At 50.1% G+C, this 23,769-nt stretch overlaps 3 protein-coding genes and 1 long non-coding RNA gene across 14 annotated transcripts in view; 2 read left to right on the top strand and 2 right to left on the bottom strand.

Moving 5' to 3' along the window:
• The first annotated feature begins 425 nt into the window (after positions 1 to 425).
• zranb1a (zinc finger, RAN-binding domain containing 1a) lies at positions 426 to 5,084 on the top strand. The gene is made up of 10 exons (XM_061264467.1): positions 426 to 775; positions 1,214 to 2,058; positions 2,783 to 2,970; positions 3,032 to 3,185; positions 3,265 to 3,336; positions 3,409 to 3,607; positions 3,680 to 3,800; positions 3,900 to 4,029; positions 4,108 to 4,340; positions 4,440 to 5,084. The coding sequence occupies exons 2-10, from the start codon at positions 1,224 to 1,226 to the stop codon at positions 4,653 to 4,655; spliced, it is 2,148 nt and encodes a 715-aa protein (XP_061120451.1). The 5' UTR covers positions 426 to 775; positions 1,214 to 1,223; the 3' UTR covers positions 4,656 to 5,084.
• Positions 5,085 to 5,578: 494 nt separating this feature from the next.
• The window catches only part of LOC133142869 (C-terminal-binding protein 2), a 27,774-nt gene continuing 9,583 nt past the window's right edge, over positions 5,579 to 23,769 (bottom strand). For 4 of the 11 annotated variants that reach the window (XM_061264473.1, XM_061264474.1, XM_061264471.1 and 1 more), the window contains 9 exons: positions 20,112 to 20,309; positions 9,571 to 9,725; positions 9,261 to 9,405; positions 8,294 to 8,500; positions 7,997 to 8,211; positions 7,799 to 7,929; positions 7,593 to 7,720; positions 7,408 to 7,525; positions 5,579 to 6,580 (listed from right to left, as the gene is read on the bottom strand). In XM_061264473.1, coding sequence (XP_061120457.1) covers positions 6,400 to 6,580; positions 7,408 to 7,525; positions 7,593 to 7,720; positions 7,799 to 7,929; positions 7,997 to 8,211; positions 8,294 to 8,500; positions 9,261 to 9,405; positions 9,571 to 9,725; positions 20,112 to 20,169 — 1,338 coding nt within the window. In that variant the 5' untranslated portion in view covers positions 20,170 to 20,309 and the 3' untranslated portion in view covers positions 5,579 to 6,399. Of the gene's footprint in view, positions 7,102 to 7,407; positions 7,526 to 7,592; positions 7,721 to 7,798; positions 7,930 to 7,996; positions 8,212 to 8,293; positions 8,501 to 9,260; positions 9,406 to 9,570; positions 9,726 to 12,202; positions 12,548 to 14,737; positions 14,865 to 20,111; positions 20,310 to 22,149; positions 23,073 to 23,769 lie in introns of those variants that run through there. The other 7 variants (XM_061264479.1, XM_061264480.1, XM_061264476.1 and 4 more) reach the window with 6 other exon arrangements.
• LOC133142868 (proline-rich protein 36-like) lies at positions 14,995 to 19,566 on the bottom strand. Its single transcript, XM_061264470.1, has one exon. The coding sequence runs from the start codon at positions 17,921 to 17,923 to the stop codon at positions 16,100 to 16,102; it is 1,824 nt and encodes a 607-aa protein (XP_061120454.1). The 5' UTR covers positions 17,924 to 19,566; the 3' UTR covers positions 14,995 to 16,099.
• Positions 23,335 to 23,769, top strand: part of LOC133142876 (uncharacterized) — a 22,079-nt gene continuing 21,644 nt past the window's right edge. The window contains exon 1 of the long non-coding RNA XR_009710291.1: positions 23,335 to 23,598. This is a non-coding gene — a long non-coding RNA (uncharacterized LOC133142876). The remainder of the gene's footprint in view (positions 23,599 to 23,769) is intronic.

Below are 23,769 nucleotides of genomic sequence, written 5' to 3'. Positions count from 1 at the left end.
TATGTGATAAAGTATTCATCCTGTAGTGTTGCACAATATCAATTTGTTTTACTTTATGCACTGCCACAACTTTCATGTGCTTATATGCAATATGCATTTACAATATATGATAATTCCTAAATTGCCATTTACCTCGCGTCCAAGGTTATTCATGTATGGTTATCTTATTGTTAACAACCACACAATCCTTTTATTAATTGTGCTGTTGTACTTGTTTGTTTTTCTGAGCGCTTACTGCAATTCATTTGAGAGCATGATCAGCCTTGTTTAAAAAATGTAACCAAAAAAAAACCCTTTAAAAAAGAACTTTTTCAAAATTATGTCACAGTGTACTTGAACGCCTCGTGACTTTGTCGCGTTCTCTTTTCCCTCGACCCGCCGTGAACGTAACGCCGTTGTCTTCCCACTTTCGTCCAATCGCAGCGAGCGCTGGTCCGGTTGATTTGTGACGTCACCAGGCCTAGCTTTATTTTGGCTCAAGCTACGCTTTCGTCTCCGTGTCGCCGCCATTAAACAACATAGTCCGTGTAAAAACAATCCTAAACAAAACAAAATAAACGAAAGTCTCGGCCGACGATCGGGATATTTCTTCTTCTGCAGATTGGTGATCGTGTCCATTGAGGTAAACATGAGAGGGTACAAACGGCGGTTTAATACATCGGTTCGGGATCGATTTGACCAACAGTAGACGGCGGCGGAAGAAGAGGAAGGGGGAACGTACAGCAAGAACAAGACGGCTTTGTTGTGGTTCTCCTGACAACACCTTAAGGAGACGGTAAGAGCGTAGAATACTTCATGGACACTATCAAATGTTTGGATCCTGTCGTTGCAAAATGCGTCGTCAGGCTAGCGGAGTATGCTAAGACAGCTAGCTCGCACTATAGTTTATTTAAATACCAGCTGTCACTCATTTTCGTCGCTGGCCACATCCAATTTTTCCATACACACAAAAAAAAAAAATAGCCACAGCGTGTCATCTCTATTGCTCAATTGAAATCTGTGGATTTGGTGGTTCAAAATTGGACGTCAAAAGTGCAAATGAGGTTCAGTGTTTATCACAATAGTACAGTCCTCCCTCATTGAAAGAATTACTTGGAGTTTGGAATTGTAATCTATCTTGATCTTTTCAAATTTGGATTCAGATGTTAGAAGTAGATGCACAGGACTTGCACATCAAGTCATTCTTGAGTTTGACACCTGTTTTGCCCCGCAGGTGATCGACAATGACGGACCCGAGGGAGAAATGGGCCTGTGACTACTGCACCTACGAGAACTGGTCCTCAGCCACCAAGTGCACCATGTGCCGCGCTCACAGGTCCCGGGGTCCCATCATCACGGAGGAGCCGTACAAAAGCGGGTCCGGCTTGGACCCGGCACGAGGCCCCTGGGACCTCCCCGCCAACGAGGGCGGCAGCGGCAGCCTCCTCATCTGCCCGGACTCCAGCGCCAGGCCCCGCGTCCGTCCGGCCAGCATGGCCGAGATCGCCACCAAGTGGTCCTGCCAGATGTGCACCTACCTGAACTGGCCCCGAGCCGTCCGCTGCACACAGTGTCTGTGCCAGCGTCCCAAAAGCGGCAGCCCTACCGAGTCGCCCCACACCTCCGGCTGCCGCCCGGCGCCGCCCCGCTCTCCCGTGGACCCGTGCGAGGAGTACAATGACCGCAACCGCCTCAACACCCACCAGCAGTACTGGATGTGCCCGTCGTGCACTTATCAGAACTCGCCCATAACACTCGTGTGCGTAGTGTGCGACCACCCGCGGGCTATCGAGCTGGCCGCCCCGTCCGCCGAGCGCTCGCCCATTATCAACGAACAGGACCGGTCGCGTTGGAGGGGGAGCGTGGGCGGCTGCAGCACCGGCGTGGGTCCTCTGGCTCAGAGGAGGTCGCCTCCCTTGGCCAAGAGGGAGGACAATGTCCAAAGGGACTTCCAGAGGATCGAGCTGGCGGCGGGAGGCGTGAGCGGCAAGGAGGAGCAGGAGATGGACTTCAAGAAGCTTAAGCAGATACGAAACCGGATGAGGAAAACCGACTGGCTCTTTCTCAGCGCCTGCGCTGGTGAGTTTGTCTCTCATTTGCTCCACGCAGAGATTCATTAAAGGGTCAAAATGGTTCTACCAAGAAAAGCTTTTCAAAGCAGCCGACTGGCCGTGCTTGTTGCGCCGGGCGGCGACAGACGGCGTGCGGGGAGAGCAGGACACGGCTCCTTTGTGGCTTCTCGTGAAGAGGGCCTTTGAGGAGCTCAGAGTGGTGGCCCAGCTGCCGGGCTGGTCGTCGGCAGAGCGGCCGCAAGGACCTGGACGGCGCTCAAAATCCCCCCCCCCCCCTTCCTTGTAAACACCTCCAAAATAGAATGCTAGAGCAAAGCACACTGCAAATCTTTTGCTGCTGCACATTTATCAACAGTGGTGATACAGCCATGAAATGGAATTTCGTAAAAGTCCAATGTCTTAATTTGCATCCATTTGAAAAAATAAGTGTAGTGTTGCGCAATGTTTTCTCGTGTTTGTTGTCTTGGCGGATGTAAACAAAGCTTCGCGGTAACTCGAAAGGTTCACTTTGCCAAGACCCATGTGACGATCAGCAAACAATACACGTTCCCAGCGCTCCAGGAAGTGTCCGGCGCCTCTGAGGGCGGCCGAGCACTTCCTCGAGTGCAGCAATGCTGAAAGTCCAACTGATATTTCAGAATGGTGTTTTTCATTTGGCCAAATCAGTTTTTTCAAAGATGTCACTCAGTGACTCATTTTGCTGCGTGTGTATTTTGTTTGCTTCAACGCAGGCGTAGTGGAAGGAGACCTGGCGACGGTGGAGGCGTACAAGTCGTCGGGCGGCGACATCGCCCGGCAGCTGACCGCCGACGAGGTGCATCTCCTCAACCGGGCGTCTGCGTTCGACGTGGGCTTCACGCTGGTGCACCTGGCCATTCGCTTTCAGCGGCAGGATATGCTCGCCGTGCTCCTCACAGAGGTCAGTCTGCCGCACGCCGCTGTTGCCGAGCAATCCATGCATCCCCGGCGTTCCCCTTCAGGTCAATCAGCAAGCGGCCAAGTGCATCCCGTCCATGGTGTGTCCCGAGCTGACGGAGCAGATCCGCAGGGAGATCACCGCCTCGCTGCATCAGCGCAAAGGCGACTTTGCCTGCTACTTCCTGAGCGACCTGGTCACCTTCACGCTGCCCGCCGGTAACTCGGGCCCTCCCTCCGTTTGGTGCCTTTTGGGTCCTTCTCCGTCTTCTGACTGCCCCGCCGGGCTCTCCCGCAGATATCGAGGACCTGCCTCCGGCCGTCCAGGAGAAACTGTTCGATGAGGTTTTAGATCGGGACGTGCAGAAAGGTGAGCGGCGTGTTTATTCTGAGAGCTGCAAACGTCCGTCAGCTCTGACGCCATCTTGTCTTACCTGCGCAGAACTGGAGGAAGAATCGCCGGTCATTAACTGGTCGATGGAGCTGGGCACACGTCTGGACAGCCGCCTCTACGCGTTGTGGAACCGCACGGCCGGGGACTGCCTCCTGGACTCGGTTCTGCAGGCCACGTGGGGCATCTACGACAAGGACTCGGTCCTGCGCAAGACGCTCCACGACAGCCTGCACGACTGCTCGCACTGGTGAGTCGGAAAAAAACGTCGGCCTGCCTCCTCCTGATCATGTGAAGAATCACTTACATTTATTTTGCTTAGGTTTTACACTCGCTGGAAGGAGTGGGAATCGTGGTACTCGCAAAGTTTCGGTCTTCACTTCTCCGTGCGGGAGGAGCAGTGGCAGGAGGACTGGGCCTTCATCTTGTCCTTAGCCAGCCAGGTGAGCAAGGTGTGGCATGACGCCCATTTGAACTGGCAGCATAACATGAGAGCTGTGTTTTCTTTTTTTCTTTTTTCCATTGCCTTTCCCCGGGTGCAGCCCGGGGCAAGCCTGGAGCAGACCCACATTTTCGTGCTGGCACACATCCTCCGCAGACCCATCATCGTTTACGGCGTGAAGTACTACAAAAGTTTCCGAGGGGAGACGTTAGGATACGCGCGATTTCAAGGTGAGCGCACGCATCGTTTGGCCGACAACGTGGCTCTCTCTCTGTCAAATGCAACACGCGTGGTAATACTTGATGCAGGCGTGTACCTGCCGCTGCTGTGGGAGCAGAGCTTCTGCTGGAAGAGCCCCATCGCGCTGGGCTACACGCGTGGCCACTTTTCGGCCCTGGTGGCCATGGAGAACGACGGCTACGGAGACAATCGCGGCGCGGGCGCCAACCTCAACACGGACGACGACGTCACCGTCACCTTTCTGCCTCTGGTGGACAGCGAGCGCAAGCTGCTGCACATCCACTTCCTGTCTGCGCAGGAGGTACGCTGCCGTCGGATGATTGATTTAAAAAAAAGAATTGGCCCTGTTGTATTTGGTCCAAAATCCGCGCCTTGCCCTCATGTGGGCTTTTCCCTGCAGATGGGCAACGAGGAGCAGCAGGAGAAGCTTCTGCGCTCGTGGCTGGACTGCAGCGTGACCGACGGCGGCATGCTGGCCGCCATGCAGAAGAGCTCGCGGCGCCGCAACCACCCGCTGGTCACGCAGATGCTGGAGAAGTGGCTGGACACGTATCGACAGATACGACCCTGCGCCGCCCTCTCCGACGGCGAGGAGGAGGACGACGAAGACGAGTGAGTGGCAGACGCTTGAGGGGAAAAAAAAAAAAAAGACACCAAAAACAAATGCGCAAAATGTCACAAGGACTATTTTCTTGCATGTGATGCAGTCTTCCCAGTACTTATTATTTCATCCTTAAGAAAAAGCGCACTAGTTTTTGCTTGTTGTTTGCAACTTGCCTGACAGACATTTAGCTGAGAAAGCCCCTCGACCCCACCCCGGCCTGTTTGATCATTATTGATGCTATTTATTCTTTTTTTTTTTTTTTTTTTTTTTTTTGCACAACATAACAGCTGCATTCTGTGAAATGGAGGGAGGGGGGGGCACTATACTGACATTTTTACATTGAGACTTAGTAGCTCAGAAGTGGCGGTGGCCGGGGGAGTGAAGCAAACACTTTCTTTTTGGACAGAGTGCATTCATACGCTTAAAGTTGATTCACTTGCATCTTGTCTTTTTGTTTTCTTTCACTGGCATGTGTGTTGTGGCATCTGGAAGGCGCAATTGGCTGCTGGAGCTCTTAGTCTGAAAAAAGAAAGATTAGGAATTACAATAATAAAAAAAGATTTATTCATTAACTTATCAATTTTATTAATTAATAAAAGATTTAGTGGGCAGCTAAATGATAAATTTAAGTTTACCACTCAGGATTTTTACAGCTATATATTTAAATTAGAAAAAATATGAACAAGAAAAACAATCATCTAAAGCTAAAGTCTAAAATGTTCTAAAGATGTAATTTTATCATTTAAGATTCATTTCCAAACATGCGTACTGTTTATAAAAGTACCATGTTATAAATTTACTATAAACTAAAATGCATGTATTATTTAAATATATACCTTGGCAATGTACTATTTGAATAATACAAAATGAAACCAATGTATTAGAGCGCCCTCCTGTGGTCCTAAAATGAAATAACACAATTTAGAAACAAGGTATTTCAGAATATTTTTTTATTGGAACTGCACTGAATGCTAAATGTTCACCTGATACAAGAAACAAATACAAATACTCACGCTAAAAACAAAAGCAAACTTTCCAGGGGGGGGGGGGGGGGCTGCCTCGCTCTGCTATGCCAAACTACAGACGGGAGTTTTCCGCTATTGCTTTTGACAAGAGTACAGGATGAGCCTGAACAAAGAAAATAGAAGGAGGAGCAGGAAGTGGGGACACACGTGACGAGGCTTTATAGGAACATCCAACTAAGTGACAGCAATCTAACAGGACTCTGTCAAAGTCTTCAAACACTGGACTGGAGATGGGAATTGTATTTTGTCAGTTCTTCCCCCAGGTCTCGGAGAAAACGGAGGAAAAAAGAGGCGGGGTATTCCTGAGTCGTTAACGTTGTCATCACATTGGAATTAATCAACAATCAAGTGCACAATGTTTTGTTTTACTAATCACTAATTGATTTTCAGCTGACATTTAAGTGTTTACAACTATGGGGCCAAAACAACACACATTAGTTGGAGAAGATGGCTGGGTCAAAGGGTGGCGGCTTGGGGAGAGAGAAGGGTTTAAAAAAATAAAATAAAATAGACGCTGGGTTGCTGATGCATGTTCAGCATGCTGCAGTCCCCTCTCCCCCCCCGAAAAATAAAAATATATAAACAAGACGTTCCAAGTACAAATTCCACTGGAACCTGTCGGAATGGGGGCACTGTCTCTTGGTCCCGGTTGAAGGGAGGGAGGGGGAGGGTGCTGCAAGGGGCTGGGAATGAAGAGGGGTGGGGGGGGGCCTGGTGGTCCGTTCTGGCCGCTATTGCTCGGTGAGGTGCTCTCTGGGCTCGCCGTGTTTGGAAGGCTGGTTGGGCGACGGGGCCTGCGAGGGGTGGGTACCGGAGGGCAGAGTGTGGGCGATGGGCACCCCGCCGGGCACCATGCCCTCTAGCGCCCCGGCAAGGCCGCCTGGTGCCACGCCCACCACGCCCGGTGGGTATCTGGTGGAAGTAGAGCACAAGTTACTTTCCAAAAGTGCACAGTTGAAATGAAAATTGGTTACAAGGTCGGCGGCAAGGCTCAGGAACGGATCCAACAAGTAGAGAGTCTCCTTTGACCTTACAGTAAGTAGGTGGAGCAGAGCGGTAGAAAGGAATCAGCCATTCTAAAATCTCACTATGTTCATTCCACAATTGGAGGACATTTTCTGCCTGTAAATAAAATGATCCCAAAATATTTGGAAGACAACAACAACTCGCTTTATGGTGACTGAGAATCTGTAACAGACACAACAAAATATTCTAAAATAAATAGTGACTTCTTGGAAAATATCAGCGCTTGAATTGTCTTGCAATAGTGGAATGAGCCATAGGTTTACTGGGGGGGTGGGGGTTGAAAGGTAAGTAAGTGTGGGTGGCGCTCTAGCAGCCACTCGCGGTGCATTTACCTGCTCCCCATCTAGGCGTTTATTTTGTCTTGGGGAAGGCCGGTAGCGGCGGCCGGCAGTGTTTGGTTGACGTGGCTGCGTGGAATGACAACAACGCAAGCAGACATGACGACAACACGTTCGCACCTCACACGCGCAAGCTTCCACTTCAAGCGTGCGTCAAAAGCACGTCGTGGCCGCATTGTCTGATGTTGCGTGATGCCTGCTTTCGGTTGGACAGCGATGATTTCACAAGTACACAACATGAAACCAAATTGTTTGGGATTTGTCGGATGGTAATTACTCTTCACACTGTTTCTAAAATGACTTGACGAAAGCTGCCTTTTCATGTCGATTAAATAGGTCAACCATTCATTGTAGGCTCTTTGTGACGTCACTCACCTGTAGGCTGCACCGTTGAGTTCGGGATGAACGGCGGGTTGGTCCATCACGGCCCAGGGCGCCGTGGTGACGAAGAACTCCTTGTTGACGCAGTTTCTTAAGCTGTCCGGGATGCGGCCTGTTGCGCGACACGAGGTAAAGTCGACTGCCGGCGGCCTGAGCGTGCGGCCAAGTGCGCCACCTACCTGTGATGGCTCTTCGGATCTCCGTGGCGGCGGCCTCCCTCATCTCCAGGGACGCCTGCTCGCTGTACCAGGCCGTGTGAGGTGTGCAGATCAGGTTGGGCGCCTCTTTCAGGGGGCCTTGAGCAAAGCTGAGCACAAAACAATTTCACCATACTTTGCTAACTGTACGGCCAGAACATTCATGGACCTCTAAGTTCTCCACTGACCTAAAGGGCTCCGTTTCATGGACATCCAAGGCGGCCCCGCGTATCCTCCCCTCCTTCAGGGCCTGGGCCAGGGCCTTCTCGTCCACCAGGCCGCCCCGGGCTGTGTTTACGAGGAATGCTCCCTGACGCATCTACACACACAGACGCACAAGGACGTCGAAAAAGCGGCAACGTTAGGAGCACTAAAAGCGCACGCACCTGTTTGATGGTGAAGTCGTTGATGAGGTGGTGGTTGTGCTCATTGAGGTTGCAGTGCAGGGAGACGCAGTCGCTCTGGTACAGAAGGTCCTGCAGTGTGTAGACGCGCTGCACGCCCAGCGAGCGCTCCAGCCCGTCCTGCAGGTACGGGTCGTAGAACAGCACGTTGAAGCCGAACACCTTGGCGCGCACGGCTACCGCCTGCCCCGAACGACCTGATGACAACAGACCGTGCTTTATGGAAGCGAGAGAGAGGATGTGGAACTACAGCGCCACGCACAAGACGTATTCGCTCACCGAATCCGATGAGGCCCAGGGTCTCGCCGCGGATGCGCGCAGCGCCCGACGCAACCTCCCGGATCTGCTCCACGCTCTGGACCCGCGTGCCCTCGCGGAGAGCTTGGTAGAGCCACGTGTTCCGCCGGTACAGGTTAAGCACGTGGCACAGGGTGGAGTCGGCCGTCTCCTCCACCGCCGCGGATGGGATGTTGCACACTGCGATGCCTGCGGGTGAGGGTGGATAAAGTTTGTATTTGAATTGGAAAGTATTATTTTTTTAATTTTCATTCATTTTTTATTTGAGTTTTTATTAGGCATTTTCACAATATTGAGCAATTTAAAAATATCTGCATGAGCTTTTTTTTTTTGGGCGTTAGTTTTGTTGATGTCGTTGACTTCCACGCCACTACAGGGACTCGTGCATTGTACTGGGAAGCGTGGAAAAATCCGCGGTGAACTTGAACATGGCATTAGTTGACAGGAAGTCAACAGTTCCATGCAAGTGCAAAGGCACATGTCTTAAAACTCCGTTCATCAGCGCCAGCCAGGAATTGACTATATAGGGTTTAGTCAATTGCTTAGGTGGACAACGGCATCCTTTGGATTCATTTTGGATCATTGCACGTGGCGTTTTGTTTGGAAATTCTGGATGTGAGGAGGGCAAATGTTTGGCGTTGCTGAAGACTGTGGTGCGGCACTCAACAATGATGGCCAACGCTCCATTGAGGTATAGTTTGATGTTTGGAATAAAAATAAGCATGTTAGAAAAAACAAAAAGTCTGAATATGAATGGGTTGTGTGTACATTTTTCCTTTTGCATGATTGTAATTTACCTCCATGCCACCAGAGGGACTCATGCATTGTATTGGGAAGCATCTCAAACCTGTGGTGAACTCGCCCATGGCAGCAAGCCAACACTTTTTGGATTTTTCCCCCACACGCTTTAGTCTTGAAATGATTGTGTTGCACGATTCTCCCATCCTACCGAGGTCTCCGGCCGCTTTGATATCGATGTTATCGTATCCGCTGCCGATGCGAATGATGATGCGCAGTGCTTTGAACTTCTCCAGGTCTTCCCTGGTCAGCGTGATGGTGTGGTACATCATGGCCCCCACCGCTTCGTTCAGCACCTGCCCACCAAACGAGAAGCAATATTTTCAATGTGAGCTCCATGCAAATGTTGCCTTGGCTTTTTTGTTTTTGTTTCGAATAGATCCCGCCCGCTTTAATGGGAAAGTATAAAGAAATTACAGCGCCGCACGATAAAACGGCGGTGCCGTTCAAACCCGGGTTACCTTCTCGTGAATCTCCTGCGTGGACTGCGCGTCGCAGAAGGCGACGGTGGCCAGGTCTTTGAGGATGGGCATCTCCACCGTGCAGTCGCGTCCGTCCAGCAGCGCCACTAACGGGCGCGGGTGCATGGGCCCGTTCATGATCTGGGGCCGGATGCCTACAAGGAAGGGCGATATTTGACATTTTATTCGCAGGATGAAAAATTGAATTGACAAGCTGAAAGAGACTTGATTGTGACATTGATTCCATGAAATGTCACGACTGTTCAAAGGTTTCTCGACGAGAATGTAGGCTCACTCACTATTTGGCCAGATCAGAGACACTTTTTGATCGTTTTGATCAATTCCGTTAAATGTCAGCAATTCAAACGACAGTAATTGCGAGCGCGCCATTCGGACAGATCAAATACATTTGCCACTTTCATCCATTGGATGAAAAGTCTGAGAGAGAGGGAAATAGGGGGACCACATTAGCACCAAAGAAGCAGAAAAACTAACAAACAGAACCCAGGCCGTTAGACCGAAGCGCTCTCAAGAGACGCGTCGGTGACAAAGAGGAGAGAATGAAGGAAGGAAGGAAGGAAGGCGGCGGGCAAGTGGTCCGGCACTGCGGAGGAGGAAGAGGAGGAGTAGGAGGATGAAGAGGACAGTAGCGGAGGTGTCGTCTCTCAGCCTGTTGTCATGGTGATCACTTCATCGCCTTTCAAAGTACTTTGACTTGATTTCAGGCCCACGACGGACCTCGCCGTGAATGTGAATATCCTCAGACCAATTAAAGACCCGCTGACAAAATACAGTCTTTTCATTTAGCTAAGGATGGATTAAGCTAATGTCTTTTATTTGAATGGCAACAAGAGCCAGACAGAAGTGTAAATAAAAGAATCTAGCGGCGAGCAAAGTTATAGCCTTGAGTGTGTGCGTGTGTGTGTGAGAATCATGCAGCAGGCTTTCTGTCTTTTCCTATCTCTCTCTCTCTCTCTCTCTCTCTCTCTCTCTCTTCCCTCCGGTGCGATAGGATCTCTTGTTTGCTCGCTTCTCCCTTTGGCGGTCTTTTTCTCGCCTATCAATCCTCAGCCGTCCCCCCCGGCAACCGCTGACCCCACCCCCGTCCATTTCTTATTCTGGGGAGAAAAATAATCGCAGTTGTGTCACCGACCTTTGAGTGACAAGCCAAGGCCGGCCGAGACTTTGGAGTCGATACAAACGTTTGAGAGAGCTTTGGATCTTTAGCCGTGTTGACTTTACAAGTGTGCTGTCCAAGTTAGCTGCGGCCAATAAATATGAATTGACTTGATGTCTCTGCGGCGTTGATGGGCACTCTCGTTTTCCCTCTTGCGTTCCCGCTCGTTGCTCAACTGTTGGCCTCGCCGCCGTCAGCTTGTGTTGGGCGGCGCAGAAGACGGCGGCAGCTGTCGCAGCGGCGCTTGCCAAGGGAGCGCAACACGTGAGCCAGCTCGCAACCACCCCAACGCTAATAACCAATGAAAATGTTAGATGAGCATATTCAATATTGTATGATCATAATGATAATTCATAAGACAACAGGGCAAATGGCGGCTTTGGACGTTATTTGGAGACTCCAAACGCCAAAATTCGCATGGAAGCGAAGTCGAAAGATTGCCGCCGCTTCTGCGGCCCTTGGTGGATGGAGCCAGCGACACTTAGTCAGAGTTTGGCAGCCAAACGCAGCAGCAGCAGATGAGGCCAGAGTTTCCATTATGTGGCCAGCCTTTTCCTACCACTGCTAGGGAGGGAGGGAGGGGGGGGGCAGTGTTGGTGGGTGTTTGGCGAGCGGAGAAGAACCAGGAGGGGAGAGGGAAAACCCATTTACCAGCAGACGAGCTCTCCGTGGCATTATCTTCATCTGCCGCTGACGGCTACCTAGCAACGGCAAGCTGCTGATTGCAGGTGGCCAACGTCAACTTGGAGCTTGACCACCCAAAGCTGACGGACGGACGTTGCCAAGTCATACCTTAGTTGACGATACAGTTCCTGAATTTCCACCCAAGTTGCCAATATTGCTAGCCCATGATGGATAGATTTCTTTCTTTTTATCTTTCTTTATTTTGCATTTTCCTGCTTGTTTTCCCATACCAAAGCGCTGGCTGGCCTTGACACGGACACAACAATCGCTAGCTCACACACATTCTTGGCGACTGGCCCACTATGTGAGTGCGAGAGGCTTCAGAGTTAACGCACAGATGTGCACAAAGTGCTGTTTCCGCCTTTATTGGGCCAGAGTCGTACCCCCAGTCTGCTGAATTACTCATTTACAAGAAGAAAAGGCTCCGGCAGCCGGTGGCAGCGCGAGGTCACGACGTGTGTTTGTGAGTGGGCGCCCACCCCCTGAAAAATGTACGCACAAAGGACGCTTGTCCCACACCGTGCCCCACCCAGCCGTCCGCCGCACCGTCATGGAGCGCACGCCTCGTTTCTTTTATTTGATTTTGGGGGGCCGGAACAAAAGCTAATGTCAACAGCCTGTGCGCACCTCCACCCTGCCAAGTTACTACCACGCTAAGTGCTAGCGCGCGGGGATGACAACACGGTGGGCAAGCCCCCGCCCCCCCCACGGACCCTCTCCCCCTGCTCCGTCCCACATGCTCGACTTTATTAAAGGAAACATGCCGCTTGCCTGGAAAATGTTGCCGCCACATTCTTCCTCGCGCTTATAAACGTCGCATGGCGGGGGGTGAGAACAAACCCAGTTGAGGGAAGCAAAAAAAAAAGAAGTGGAAAACGATAATCCAAGTATGACCCCTGCTCCCCCAGAACCCCTCCGGCTCCTTCCCTGACCCCCCTGGGTCTGGAAGCTTAGATCACTGGGATTGCAGCCGCATCATTTTGGTTAGAGAGATGCAATTTTGGTCCTTTAAAAAGTGCCCCCTAGGATGGAAAAAGGCGGCGGGCGGAATGGCTGCTCCTTTCTCCGACGGCGGCGCTCGCCGCTACATCGGGTCTGGACGCGCTCCGGCAGCACGAGACCTACCTCCCTCCCTCCCTCCCTTCCTCCCTCCTCCTTCTTCCTTTTCCCTCCTTCTTCTTCTCCTCACTGCTTTTTTGGGGTATGTTTTATTTCTGGTCTGGACTGCTCGCACCCCTCCCCTCCCTTCACGCACACACCCCTCTCCTTCCCGATGATTTGGTTTCCTCCACTCCTGCTTTTTTGACAGCTGCATATCAAGCAATTTGTATCTCCTCGACAGCGTGAAAGAGTTTTCCGGACCCTTTTTGAAGCTTACCAATTTTACATCAAAGTGTAAAGTGAAAATAAGGCTTGTCACTCATTTTGCTATATTTTTGAAAGAATAATGGGAAATCACTATTAATGAGTGGAGTCTGTTTTCTTACGGTGGCGCCTTCGCAATCCCCCAAGCTCATAAATTAAAACAATATTTGCGCGCAAGTTGTGGAAACGGGAGACATAGGGGACACGCCCTCCCCCGCCGCGTCCAAGTCGCTGGGTCGGCTGCAGGTGGCCTCCAGATGTGGTGACTTGGGTTTCACTTTAGGACCTTAGCCCCCCTTCTTTAGCCCCCCCTCTGCAGTGACAGGAGCCATCTGGAGTGTCATAGACTTCCACAGCCTGCCCATGTGTGGCCTCCTGATTACAGCAGCAAATAAGTTGCGTTCACGTACTGATCAGGTTGATACCGTGAGATGGTACCATTTCACACGGGACTTGCCCCGAGAAGCCCCTGCTGTGTTTGTTGCTTTGATTTACAACACGGGTTGCAGATCAAACCTCAAGACAAGGTTGGGGGTGGCATGACAAGAACCGGCACAAACCGGAAGTTGTACTGTGCCGACCAGCTAGTTGGATTAAAACCAATTGCAGCACTTTAGTCTCATTTCATCCCCATCTTTCGTTAGACTCGGAGACCAAGGTAAATATGCGCGGCAGGTAAAGTGATGGGTAAATCTTAAAAGAGCCCGGTGGCGAGATATGCCACTCTTTACACCCCCCCCCCTTTATATTTCACGCTGAGAGAAAGAGAGAGGGGGTTGTGAATAAAACACACAAGGTTGGCCAACACTTCACAGAGGATATTCAATATCCATGAGCTTTTTCATTTCACACCGATGAATAATTCAGGGTGACCTGCCCACAGCTGAGAGAGAGAAAAAAAAAGGAAGAAAGGGAGAGAGAGAGAGGTGTGTGTGTGGGGGGGAGACACTCCAAAACAAAAAGAAAGAAAAAAGGATGGACGAGGTGTGCAGAGGCAGTTGTCTGTTTTTGCAGCTGTTGCATCAACATGCAAAGACTGACGTCTATGCACTGCTTATGTTTTATTATCCCTGATTTTGTTGTTGTTTTAGTCGTGGCTAAAAACGAGGCTTTATTGTTCTCTGGCGTGAGTCACCCCTCCCTCACTAGATAAAAAGAAAAGAAAAAAATCATGAAAAATTCAAGAGTATAATGAAACGCAAACATTGCTATCACCTGGTCGGCCTTGCACTCATTTGTGTAACATCTTTTCACTTTCTGGAGAGGTCAGCTGGCACACACGGTAAAGTGTCACAAGCAAATGTGTTCCTCATTTGTTGCCACAGTCATTAATGCCAACACGACCAATTTCTCCCCATGTCCTGACGTCGGCTCAGATGAAGAAAGACACTTCCCAGCTGACTTTGTATGGACCTGGACCGGACGCCAGCCAATCACACCAAGACAAACAAACCAATGGCGACGTTAAACTCGTCAATGAGAATAAACATGCATGTTGGAATATGTTTGTAACCTCAGAACTCTGAAGCTGACATGCTAACAAGCACTTGGTCACCGTGCTGCCCTACTTAAATACACAAAGATTCAATTGCTATTCAGAGTCCCTTTTACACTGGCTTACAAAACTGTCAAAGGCAACGTTGACGAATTCCAGACTTTTCTTTTCCCTAAAAGGATCCGCCATTTTGACAAATGTCCCAGGAAGTTCCGAATAACACCTGGGCGCCGGCAATTGATATTTCCCTTACGGCTACAAATTCTCCCGAGTGAAGCCCCGCCCCTTGAACACGCGGCCCGCTAATAGTCCAGCTAAGAAAAGCCCGGCTGAAGATCCTCAGTGGATTATCTCCTGAAGGAAGCCACGTGACGACACACAATTCAACACCTGCGTTAAGCCGATGACGCGGCGAGTTGACGTCACGTGACGTGGAAGCGACCCACCTGCGCTGCTGTTGCTCTGCGGGACGCCACTGACGGACAACTCCATGGCCGAGGCGCTCGCTGCCTACCTACTTTGGCTGGGAAGACGGTAACTGTCACGACTAAGCCGGACTCCAGTGTTTAATGCCATTATTGACGCTGCTTAGCCAACCAAGACGTCGCCCTGATGCAAATCCCTCCTACCACCTGATACTTTAGCCACAATCTTAAAGGAGACATATTGAGCTTTCAAAACCGTTGAATTCCAAGAATCAACAACAGGCATTTCTCTAGCGCCCAGTCCGGCCGGCCTTGGTTAGAATCAAAACCAGTAGGCTGGAGCATCTCGTACGCTTCCACCACGGCGTCATTGTGTGGGTGCTAATAAGTAATAGGTCCCTCAAATGCAATCAGTCATTGTCAAAGGAATAATGCGTCGCGACTCCTAAATAGACATGTTTGAACATAAAGGGGGGGGGAGAAAAGGAGGCATGCGAGACGAGAGCCTCTTCACCAGTCGACAAGAGCTCCGGGCGTGAAAAAAGAAATCCCTCGAGAAGTGAACGGCGACAAAGAAGTAATTATTTGCGCTCAATTTTCTCTGGCTCGGAGCAGGGGAGAAGAAAAAAAAAAACACAGTAGTGTCTCTTTTCCCCCACTTTCCTTAAATGTGAAGATTATCTACCTTCTGATTGCAACCGGAGCCCCGGTTGCCTGGCAACACGCAATTAAGAAGTATGCTTTCTGATTGTCTGTCTGCAAGGCCCCGGCGTTATCAGATGAAGTCACCCAAGCAACAAATATCAGCGCCATGTAAATGAGTTTGTTGTGCTGCCGGGGTGGCATAACAAAAAAAAAAAAAAGAAATACTATAACCTTGGGAAAAAACAATTTTCTTCACCCAGATTGATTGAACTAGACGCGTAGGAAAACCTTTTCATCCATAAATGGATTTTCAAATCAGCGTCATTGGTGTTTAACTTTGATTTCTTTCTCACGTAAACAAATAAATATATAAATAGGCATTTATTAACCTTTAAGAAGAAAGAGTAGGGAATTGAAGTTTAGTGATTACTGTCAGAAGGATGTTCACTGAAATGAATAAATAATTAACATGTACCGCAAATGAACAACAAGGTGTCTATAAAAACTGATTCCTATAATAGCCTATATCTATCATTAGACTAATTGGATTTACAGGCAGTTAAGCACCTGATTAGAAGAGACTGTAGAGTAAAATAACAAGGACGGCGATATTTACCGGAAGAGAAAGACGCTGGATGCCTGATTTGGTTTAGTCTTCTGAAAAAATTGACTACCAAATAAGACTCAAGTTGATTCTCACCAAGTAAAAACTAAATGTTGCGCATTTCAGCATGTCAATCAACGGAGGGGGGGATAAAGAGAGATTACTGTACTTGTGTCAGGTGTGGTGGTCATGGTCGAGACAATGACTGGGGGACCCGTGCGGCGTCCGACCAACTTGCTGTTGTTGAGGTTTTGCGCTTGGAAAGAGGCGGAGGAAGCCGTGGCAACGACGTTAGCCTCGGGAGCGGCATTGATCCCTTTCCGGAGGAGTTGCGGGCTGTGAATAGGGCTCGGAGCTGCTATGGGCGAAGCCGGGGGAAGGTTGGGGGCTCGTTTCATCAGCTCCATGGGGGAGTAAGAGCCTGAGAAGGTTTTGGGCGCAGCTCCAGGAGATCCCGGGGCAGGAAGGGGCTGTTGGCCAAGAGCAGACATAGCGAGGCCGGTGTGGGCGTTGTACATGGAAATTGGTCTACCTTGGGGTATGGCGCTGCTATATCCAACGGGACTGACTGGTAAAGCTCCAGCTGCCAGGGGGCGTGGTGCTGGATAAGCGGTGGTCTCCAAAAGGTGTTGGGACGGAGCACTGCTGGGTCTTCTTCCGAGAAATTCCCCCAATCTGGGGGACACCGTTTGAATACTTGTGGGGGGTTGCTGCATCAGGCCGGGATCCATGCTCAAACCTTGGGGCGGTACGTAATAGTCGTTGCGGTGGCTGAAGCTGTTGGATCGGGTACGCGGTGCCGTTTCAGCACTCTTGTAATTCAACACGACCCGGGAAAGAACGCGGGCCTGGGCCAAGTTGGGAGCGACTGAGCGGACGTCATGGTCTTCCATCATACCCAGCATGGAGAGGGAATCAAAGCCATGTTGCAGCAGGAGAGTGATGGTACTCTCAGCCAGACCTTCAGCTCGCAAAAAAGCCAAAAAGGAAGGATCCACCATCCTCTTAGGGTCCGCAGCACTGGGGTGGTGGGGAGGAAATCCGGAAGACATTCCTGCCGCGGCAGCCATCATGGCTGCACTAGGATCATAGTTCGTCTCATAAGGATGTCTTTGGGAGGCTACGGCTCCGTAAGCACGAGGGAGAGTGCCGTCCATTCCCTGCGAAGTCGGGTCCCCCGCAGAATCGGTGGCAGCCGACTGACGGGGTTCCAGGGACAAGCTTCTGAAATGGTTTAACGTTTGCTGAGCAGAGACAGACTGCTCAGCGCCGTAATTGGGAAGATGGGGCTGAGGTCCGTAGTTTGCGGGTGAAAGGGAGCTACCAGCAATGCGCTGAGCGTCCAAGATAATCTTAGATCCCAGACTTTCCCTGTACAAACGGCTCAGCTCATGGACAGGAAGGGGAGGAGGAGGCGGGGGAGGAGGCGGCGGGGGTGGAGGCACAGGGATAGGTGTAGAACCAGAGGCCTGCACGGAAGGTGCGACTCTCGCTTGATCCCATAGAGGCTTCAACCCCCTCGCGCTCTGTCCGTAATGCGAGGCTGACCTCGTGAGAAGGTGCTGGTTATCCCTGTAAAAGCCAGACTCTTCAGGTGGTTGACCCGTCGAAGCGGCCTGAAAATAACCATGAGGCGGTGCGGCCCCACGGCCTGACATGGCTTGCTTGAAGTAAAGGTTGTCGCCAAGATCCAGCTGCGGAACCTTACTCGTGGGCTGTTGCTGCCCTGGTTGGTGAACCGGATCACACGCCGACGATCCGAGGACCGGAACCTGTGTGTTAAGATCCGAGTGTTGCGGAAAGTAACCTCCGTTTTGTACCAATGAAGTCCTTAGGTCGGGAACGGTTCCGCAGAAGTGACAACGACTTATGGCCCCGTCTCGTTGGTCCTCAGACCAAAATGTACCCCACTGGCCTGGAGAACCCCCGAAACGCGACTGCTCACTTGGGTTAGGCATCGAGGAAAACAAAATGGACTACTATAGGAGCGGAAAATAGACATAAGTGTTGTGTTTCAACTCTCCAATTACATGCACGCCTATCGAAAAGGGAGGAGCGAAGAGATGAAACACAACCCACACCTGATCTGCAGCTGGAGGCTCCCCCTTATCCTCATGTTCATGCGATCAGGTGGCACCCGACTAAATAATTCAGCCCTCGGAACATTAGAACTTCATACAACTTTGGGGCAAGGTGCTACTACTAATGCTTGTGCTTGCTTGGGTTACTTTGAAGGCTAAAGCACTCCAAGAAATTGGGCACAAACAACACGGCCGGACAACACTAGCGTAACGACAGGGAGGGAAGGAGATGCGCTAATCCAATAGAGTTAACGCACGTCATCTACACTAGGCGCTACGGGGGATTAGCAACAAACCAAAACATGCGCAATTCTGTTGCTCACTCTGACATCTGCAGAGAACTTTGCGTCCACCAGATTCCATCTTGAGCGCAATGATCATCGCAAGAGAGTCACTGGCGGTGCGACATAACCATACAATAAAATTTGTTTTTTTTTTGTCATCTACCTGTTGCTCAAAGTCACCTTGCTTAAGAACTCCAGCCACCCGCAACATAGAAAGTGCATGGACACAGGATGTTTGCTGTAGACCAACTCTGAAAATGAGATAATTCCACGCTTTTCTACCCGAGATGCTGCCATTGGTGATAAACTTGTGTTTACTTGCCAAGAGCGAGTGCAGAGCAAACAAGTGGCAGGAGAAGAACGGCTAGCGCTGATAAATGTGCTAAGGGGAAAAGAGCTGATAAGGTGCTGAGCGGACAAGCCTTGACTTTGTCACCTTCAAAACAGACGGTGACAGCATTGGACTGTGACTCCATCCCCATCGTGAGACTTGTTTTTATTTTACTGATCAAATGTGTTTCTTTCCAAGTCATGTGAAAAACTGAACCATCCCGTGAACGCGACGGGCCGAAGACTGCTCGAAGCCCAACCCCAATATCATGTCAAGTGATTCATTTCCCACAGTTCAATGGCAAGAAGCAGCCAGTTGCCAAATTTATCTTGTACGCCTCTCTTGAGGTCTGCTCCATAATTAAGTGAGCATGCTATATTACACTGGTGCAACGGGGACTAGCATGAATTATACAAGAAAAAGGAAAAGTGTCAAACTACGGTATTTGCTGCCAAAAGGGCAACAATGCGCCAGATGAAATCTCTTTCTAGACTTTCCTGGCGACTTTCAGGAATGAACGCGTGACAGCGGGGGAACTTGATTCAATTCCGACTCACTAGAAATCTTGCTCGCATTTGCTGCACACCGCAGAAACCTTTGAACCGTTTGAACGGCGACGTTTTACACGTGATTATTTGCCTTCCACTTGTCAAGCCCGTGGCCCGTGCTGCCTGCAGCACAGATGGGGCTGACAGAAGGGAAGCGGCGACGGCCCACTTGCTTTCTGCTCAGACGAGGGAGGGGGGGTGCGCAGCTAAGCCACACTAGAAGGGGGCGGGGCTACGCGAGCCGGGGACAAAACCGCAAGCCACAACGGCAGAGTGGAGCTAATCTGACGTTAGAGTCTGTCCCCTGTGGTTGTAAAGAAACTAAAGTTACTAGGTGATTCGTTAAACATGGCCACATTCACCCCCCCCCCCCCAATTTAACTGTGAGAGAAGAGCGAGCGTCGCTCCTTCATCTGCTCTTCATCTTCCTGCCGACGGTGCCAACCTGGATGAAGATGAGTCACGCCAGAGAGGATTTTTAGCCTCACGCCAGAGACAATAACCGGTCAGGGCCTCGCTCGGTGTTTGTTTTTCTCCATGAGCCGAGATTGTCGTCATGGCGGCCTTATCGTGTCGCTCCATACGATCGGTGGGACAACTTTTTTCCACTTCTTTTTACCCAACGAGAGGCTCTGCCCAAACCATTTTCTCTGTTTTAGGCGGGTCTGTTTTGCATCTATTGTTTTGGATTCTTAACGAACATTGTATTTTTCTACTAATTGCTAATTTTGGGGAAGGTGTTTTTCTTGCAAATATGGTCTTTTATATTCTCACAATGAAACAATATTTGTGTAATATGTGTTTATTTTTCAAAAATTCTATTTTATGTATGATTGAAATTTTTGGGGTAATATTTATGCATTGACCCTGATGTCCAAAATTCATTTTACTGCGATCCCTACCTTCACAAATTCGGTCCAGCCGTTGCCTCTTGACTTTGTGTTTGTCGGTGAGAGACATGGCCCCCAAAAAAGGACGTCTCGGCTCAACGGGCGGCGGGCGCTGGGGTGGCTTCGGCTTTATGACCGCTGACAAGGTTCAGATGCCTCTAGTGCACTGTGGGCACTGCTCCCCGGGGCATAACGCCTCGGCACATATACCTAAAGCAAGAGGGAAAAAAACACTTTACTGCACAAATAAGAAAAGAAAAGACCTCAGAATCGGGAAAATGTAACAACACACGGAGCCCAGTAGAGGGTAGTTAAAAGCAACTCTGAGAGCGTAACTCAATCTCCAGGGAATCGATGCCGTGTCGTTCCCCTTTAACAACTTTAAGCGGGAATTTCTTATTTGCTAATCGCCGACATGCACCGCAGCCAATCCTGCACAATTGCGTTGTTGTTAGAGAGAAAACCGAAAAGTCAGACGAGTTGGCTTTTTTTTTTTTTTATCTCCTTGCTAGCACAAATACAGTGCAAGTACAGCAAAAACACACGCACACACACACAAAAAGGATTAATTGTTGCACTAAAAAAGTGCTTGTTCAGTACCAGAAGCAGCCTTCCTCCCACCAACTACACAGACGTTTTTGTCTGAGGCAAGCAAGCACCACAAATAAAACATGGGGGGGGGGGGGGGGGAATCCTTGCCTGAGGACTTTCAAGTCCTCTGTGAAAGGAAGCAGTCCAAAAGCACAGCCATCAAATTGTAAATACATTTTTTATGCATACCGCATTTTTTGGCTGTTTTTGTGATGCATAAGAAGGCAAATGTGCCAAAGAGGGCAAAATTAAAATTAGATGTTGGACGGCTGGCCGCGGCGGCTGTCCGTCAGTGGGGGGATTTGGCGGCCAAGCGGTGGTTTCAATTAGCCACGAGCCGAAACACTTAGCGGCCTCATTAGTCGATTAATGGATTTCGCCGCAGACGGGTACTTGACAAGTGATCGATCGCCATTGTTGCTTGCGGTCATTTAAGCGAGTGCTGGTGAAACGTTCTTGCGGCTCTTTTGACATTTCCAATAGTTAAGAAGCATCAAAAGACTTGGCGGTTGCCGTGAGGAGTCCGAAACATGTTGCTCTTGGATGTTGGACCATGGGCAAGCGCGGTCATCGGCCTTCGATTGATAAAGGGGGTGGTATCAATTAGCATCCAGCAGAAACACTTGGCTGCCTCATTAGTGGATGAATGGATTAGTGGCAGATGAGTACTTGACAAGTGATCGATCGCCCTTTGCGCTAGTTTAGAAAAGCTCAACCAGCCTCAGCAATTTAGCAATCTGATCGATTGCTCTTACGAAGACAAAGCGTCCAAGTGAAACTCCGCTCAGCGGGCATCTCTGGATCCGACTGAATTATTCAAAAGGTCACGACCACCTACTTGCTATGTGAGCCCGACGCTCGGATGCTGCGAGGGAGGCACGATGCCAAAGGAAGTAATTCGGAGGACTCATCAATTTTACCCTCAAACGCATCTAGAGTTAATTGGCTACAATTAATTAGCTGACATTAAGCCACCGGGGGTAGTTGGAAGGTTTATGATAAATCTTAGGATGGAAGGGGATGAGGAGACACTTGCGCTGATGCACGAAGAGCAATACATCTCCACGAGTGTCAGTCAAGTGTCACGGGGCTGAGATATACTTCCTCCGATGCCAGAGTGATGGATGACTTCGGAAAATCCATACAGTCGTCTATTTATATTCAAAACAACCGGGCACCATAATGTGAGATTTCCCAACGAGTTCCGCAATATGCGTGGGCAGGTGACAACTTGACACAAGGTAAAATTGCCTGGAAAACCATGCCAAGAAAAATGCTTCCCACTTGCGGCATCGGGAATGATGCTTGCGTTTAAGAAAGATATCTTCACTGAGAACTAGCCAATCGATACGCTTGCAAAGTTCCAGCAGGCGAGGTTATCTGTGTGTAGTAGAAGCCAGAGCAAAAAAAAAAAAAAAAAAAAGAACAGAACAGGAAAAACCGCCTGCAGCGTGCCAACCTGTTTAGCACAGGGAAGGTGTGGCGTTACCCAATGCCAACAGCAAAAGGCCAGCCGGGCTCAGCCGGCCGCTCGGTCCCAGCTCAGCTCCTTTCCAGGAAAAGGTGATTCAGAGATTCCCACTCCTAAGATTGAGGTGCTTCCACCCCCCGTGCTCTCTGGAATGTGCCCACAAACTTCCCGCGGGATGGTTGAGACAGCCTGTGCTGCTGTACACGGGCTTTGCATTGGGAGCGTGCCAGTTCAAACAATGTGCTGATAGAGTCCAGAGTACAAGCGCTGAACCCAGTTGCACAACACGGATGAGGACTCACGCCGGCGGGAATGCTCAAAAGGATCATTCCAGGTTTAGAGTTTTCCACGAGAAGGTCCTCAGTTATGGCCCCCTCAAGATATGTTTGCATCCCTAAACCCGAGACCAGATTTCTATCCCAGCATCAGTGTTCTGCCGTTCGATTCTGGGGCGATGGGTGACTATCCTGCCTCAGCGCAAGCTAGATAAGCAGCTGCCACCAAGGTGCGACCCCTGCTGATCACGACGGGCACACAAGACAAGGTTGACCCCATCCCCTCCTCATCCCTGTTCTCCCCCTAACACATGGTCCTATCATCTCCGGCTCAACTAATAGACCACGCTTCAAGTCACCAGCACTAACACACACAGACTGGCACTTCTCACTCAATTAATCTTGGCCCAACCTTGCAGCTGGGAGATAAATGGTGTGGAGTCTCAGCAGCGTGCTCCTTGTTTCGCCGTATGTAGAACAGGTCTCCAGAGGATGGCCAGCCCCTCCGCCACAGATCCCAAGTGCTCCCACGCTAAACGATGACTGTCAGGATGGGCTTGACACAGCATTTTTCCCTCCCTATTGGCCGTGTCACCGTCGTGTGCAGATGAAACTGCGAGTCGGGATTCCGAGACGGCATCAAGTCGGAAAAGCTTCGGTGACAATGCCGGCGTTAGCGTGACGGCTGTAGTAGTCCATTTCCCAAGGCCATTCCAGCAGAAAGCCTGCCGTAAATCATGCCAATGAGCCATCTTATCCGGACAGACATGACAATCCTTTTAACACTTGACACTACCCCCGCCCTCCCAGCTAGTGATTATGGTCTCTCCCATCTAAGGACATCGCATCTGACTCCCCTTTCGTTTTCTTTTACAGGCTCCGCTTCAGGCTTGGATGCAGGTGTTACAGTTCCAAGTGAAAAATGACCGTCAGAGTGCACTTGGCCCGACGGATTAACTGCAGAGGAAAAAAAAGTGCTGATGGGCAACAAAAGAATGGAAACAGCCATTCATCACTGTGACACGCAGATCAAAGCTGTGCGTTTCTCAAAGCGCACTGCTTGAGTTACTGCGTAGCGCCGGCGTGGAGGCAGCCACTGAGATAAAGATGCCTCCAACCTTGGATTGAGTCCAATGCGGCCGCATCCTCCGCGTCCAAAGAGGTAGCGCGTTCTGTTTGCTGAGTGATCTTTTTTATCAATTTCTTAAGCAAATGTAAAGCCCCCATCCCCCTTCCAAAAAAAAAAAACGAACACCATTGTGTTTATGATGAGACGGCATTTCCGCGGGTATCGGTGCGGAAATGAAATCACTTATTGCACAAGTGGCTCGTT

The sequence above is a fragment of the Syngnathus typhle genome, linkage group LG18 (assembly GCF_033458585.1).
Source record: "Syngnathus typhle isolate RoL2023-S1 ecotype Sweden linkage group LG18, RoL_Styp_1.0, whole genome shotgun sequence".
Taxonomy (NCBI): domain Eukaryota; kingdom Metazoa; phylum Chordata; class Actinopteri; order Syngnathiformes; family Syngnathidae; genus Syngnathus; species Syngnathus typhle.
The sequence above is the reverse complement of the archived record's forward strand: the minus strand, read 5'-3'. Positions and strand labels throughout refer to the sequence as shown.

Bases quoted from the DNA above. Each gene is read 5' to 3' on its own strand.
- zranb1a (XM_061264467.1), top strand. From the start codon at position 1,224: ATGACGGACCCGAGGGAGAAATGGGCCTGTGACTACTGCACCTACGAG. The intron at 2,971-3,031 runs GTCAGTCTGCCG...GTTCCCCTTCAG, and splicing joins TCGCCGTGCTCCTCACAGAG to GTCAATCAGCAAGCGGCCAA. The intron at 3,608-3,679 runs GTGAGTCGGAAA...TATTTTGCTTAG, and splicing joins CTGCACGACTGCTCGCACTG to GTTTTACACTCGCTGGAAGG.
- LOC133142868 (XM_061264470.1), bottom strand. From the start codon at position 17,923: ATGCCTAACCCAAGTGAGCAGTCGCGTTTCGGGGGTTCTCCAGGCCAG.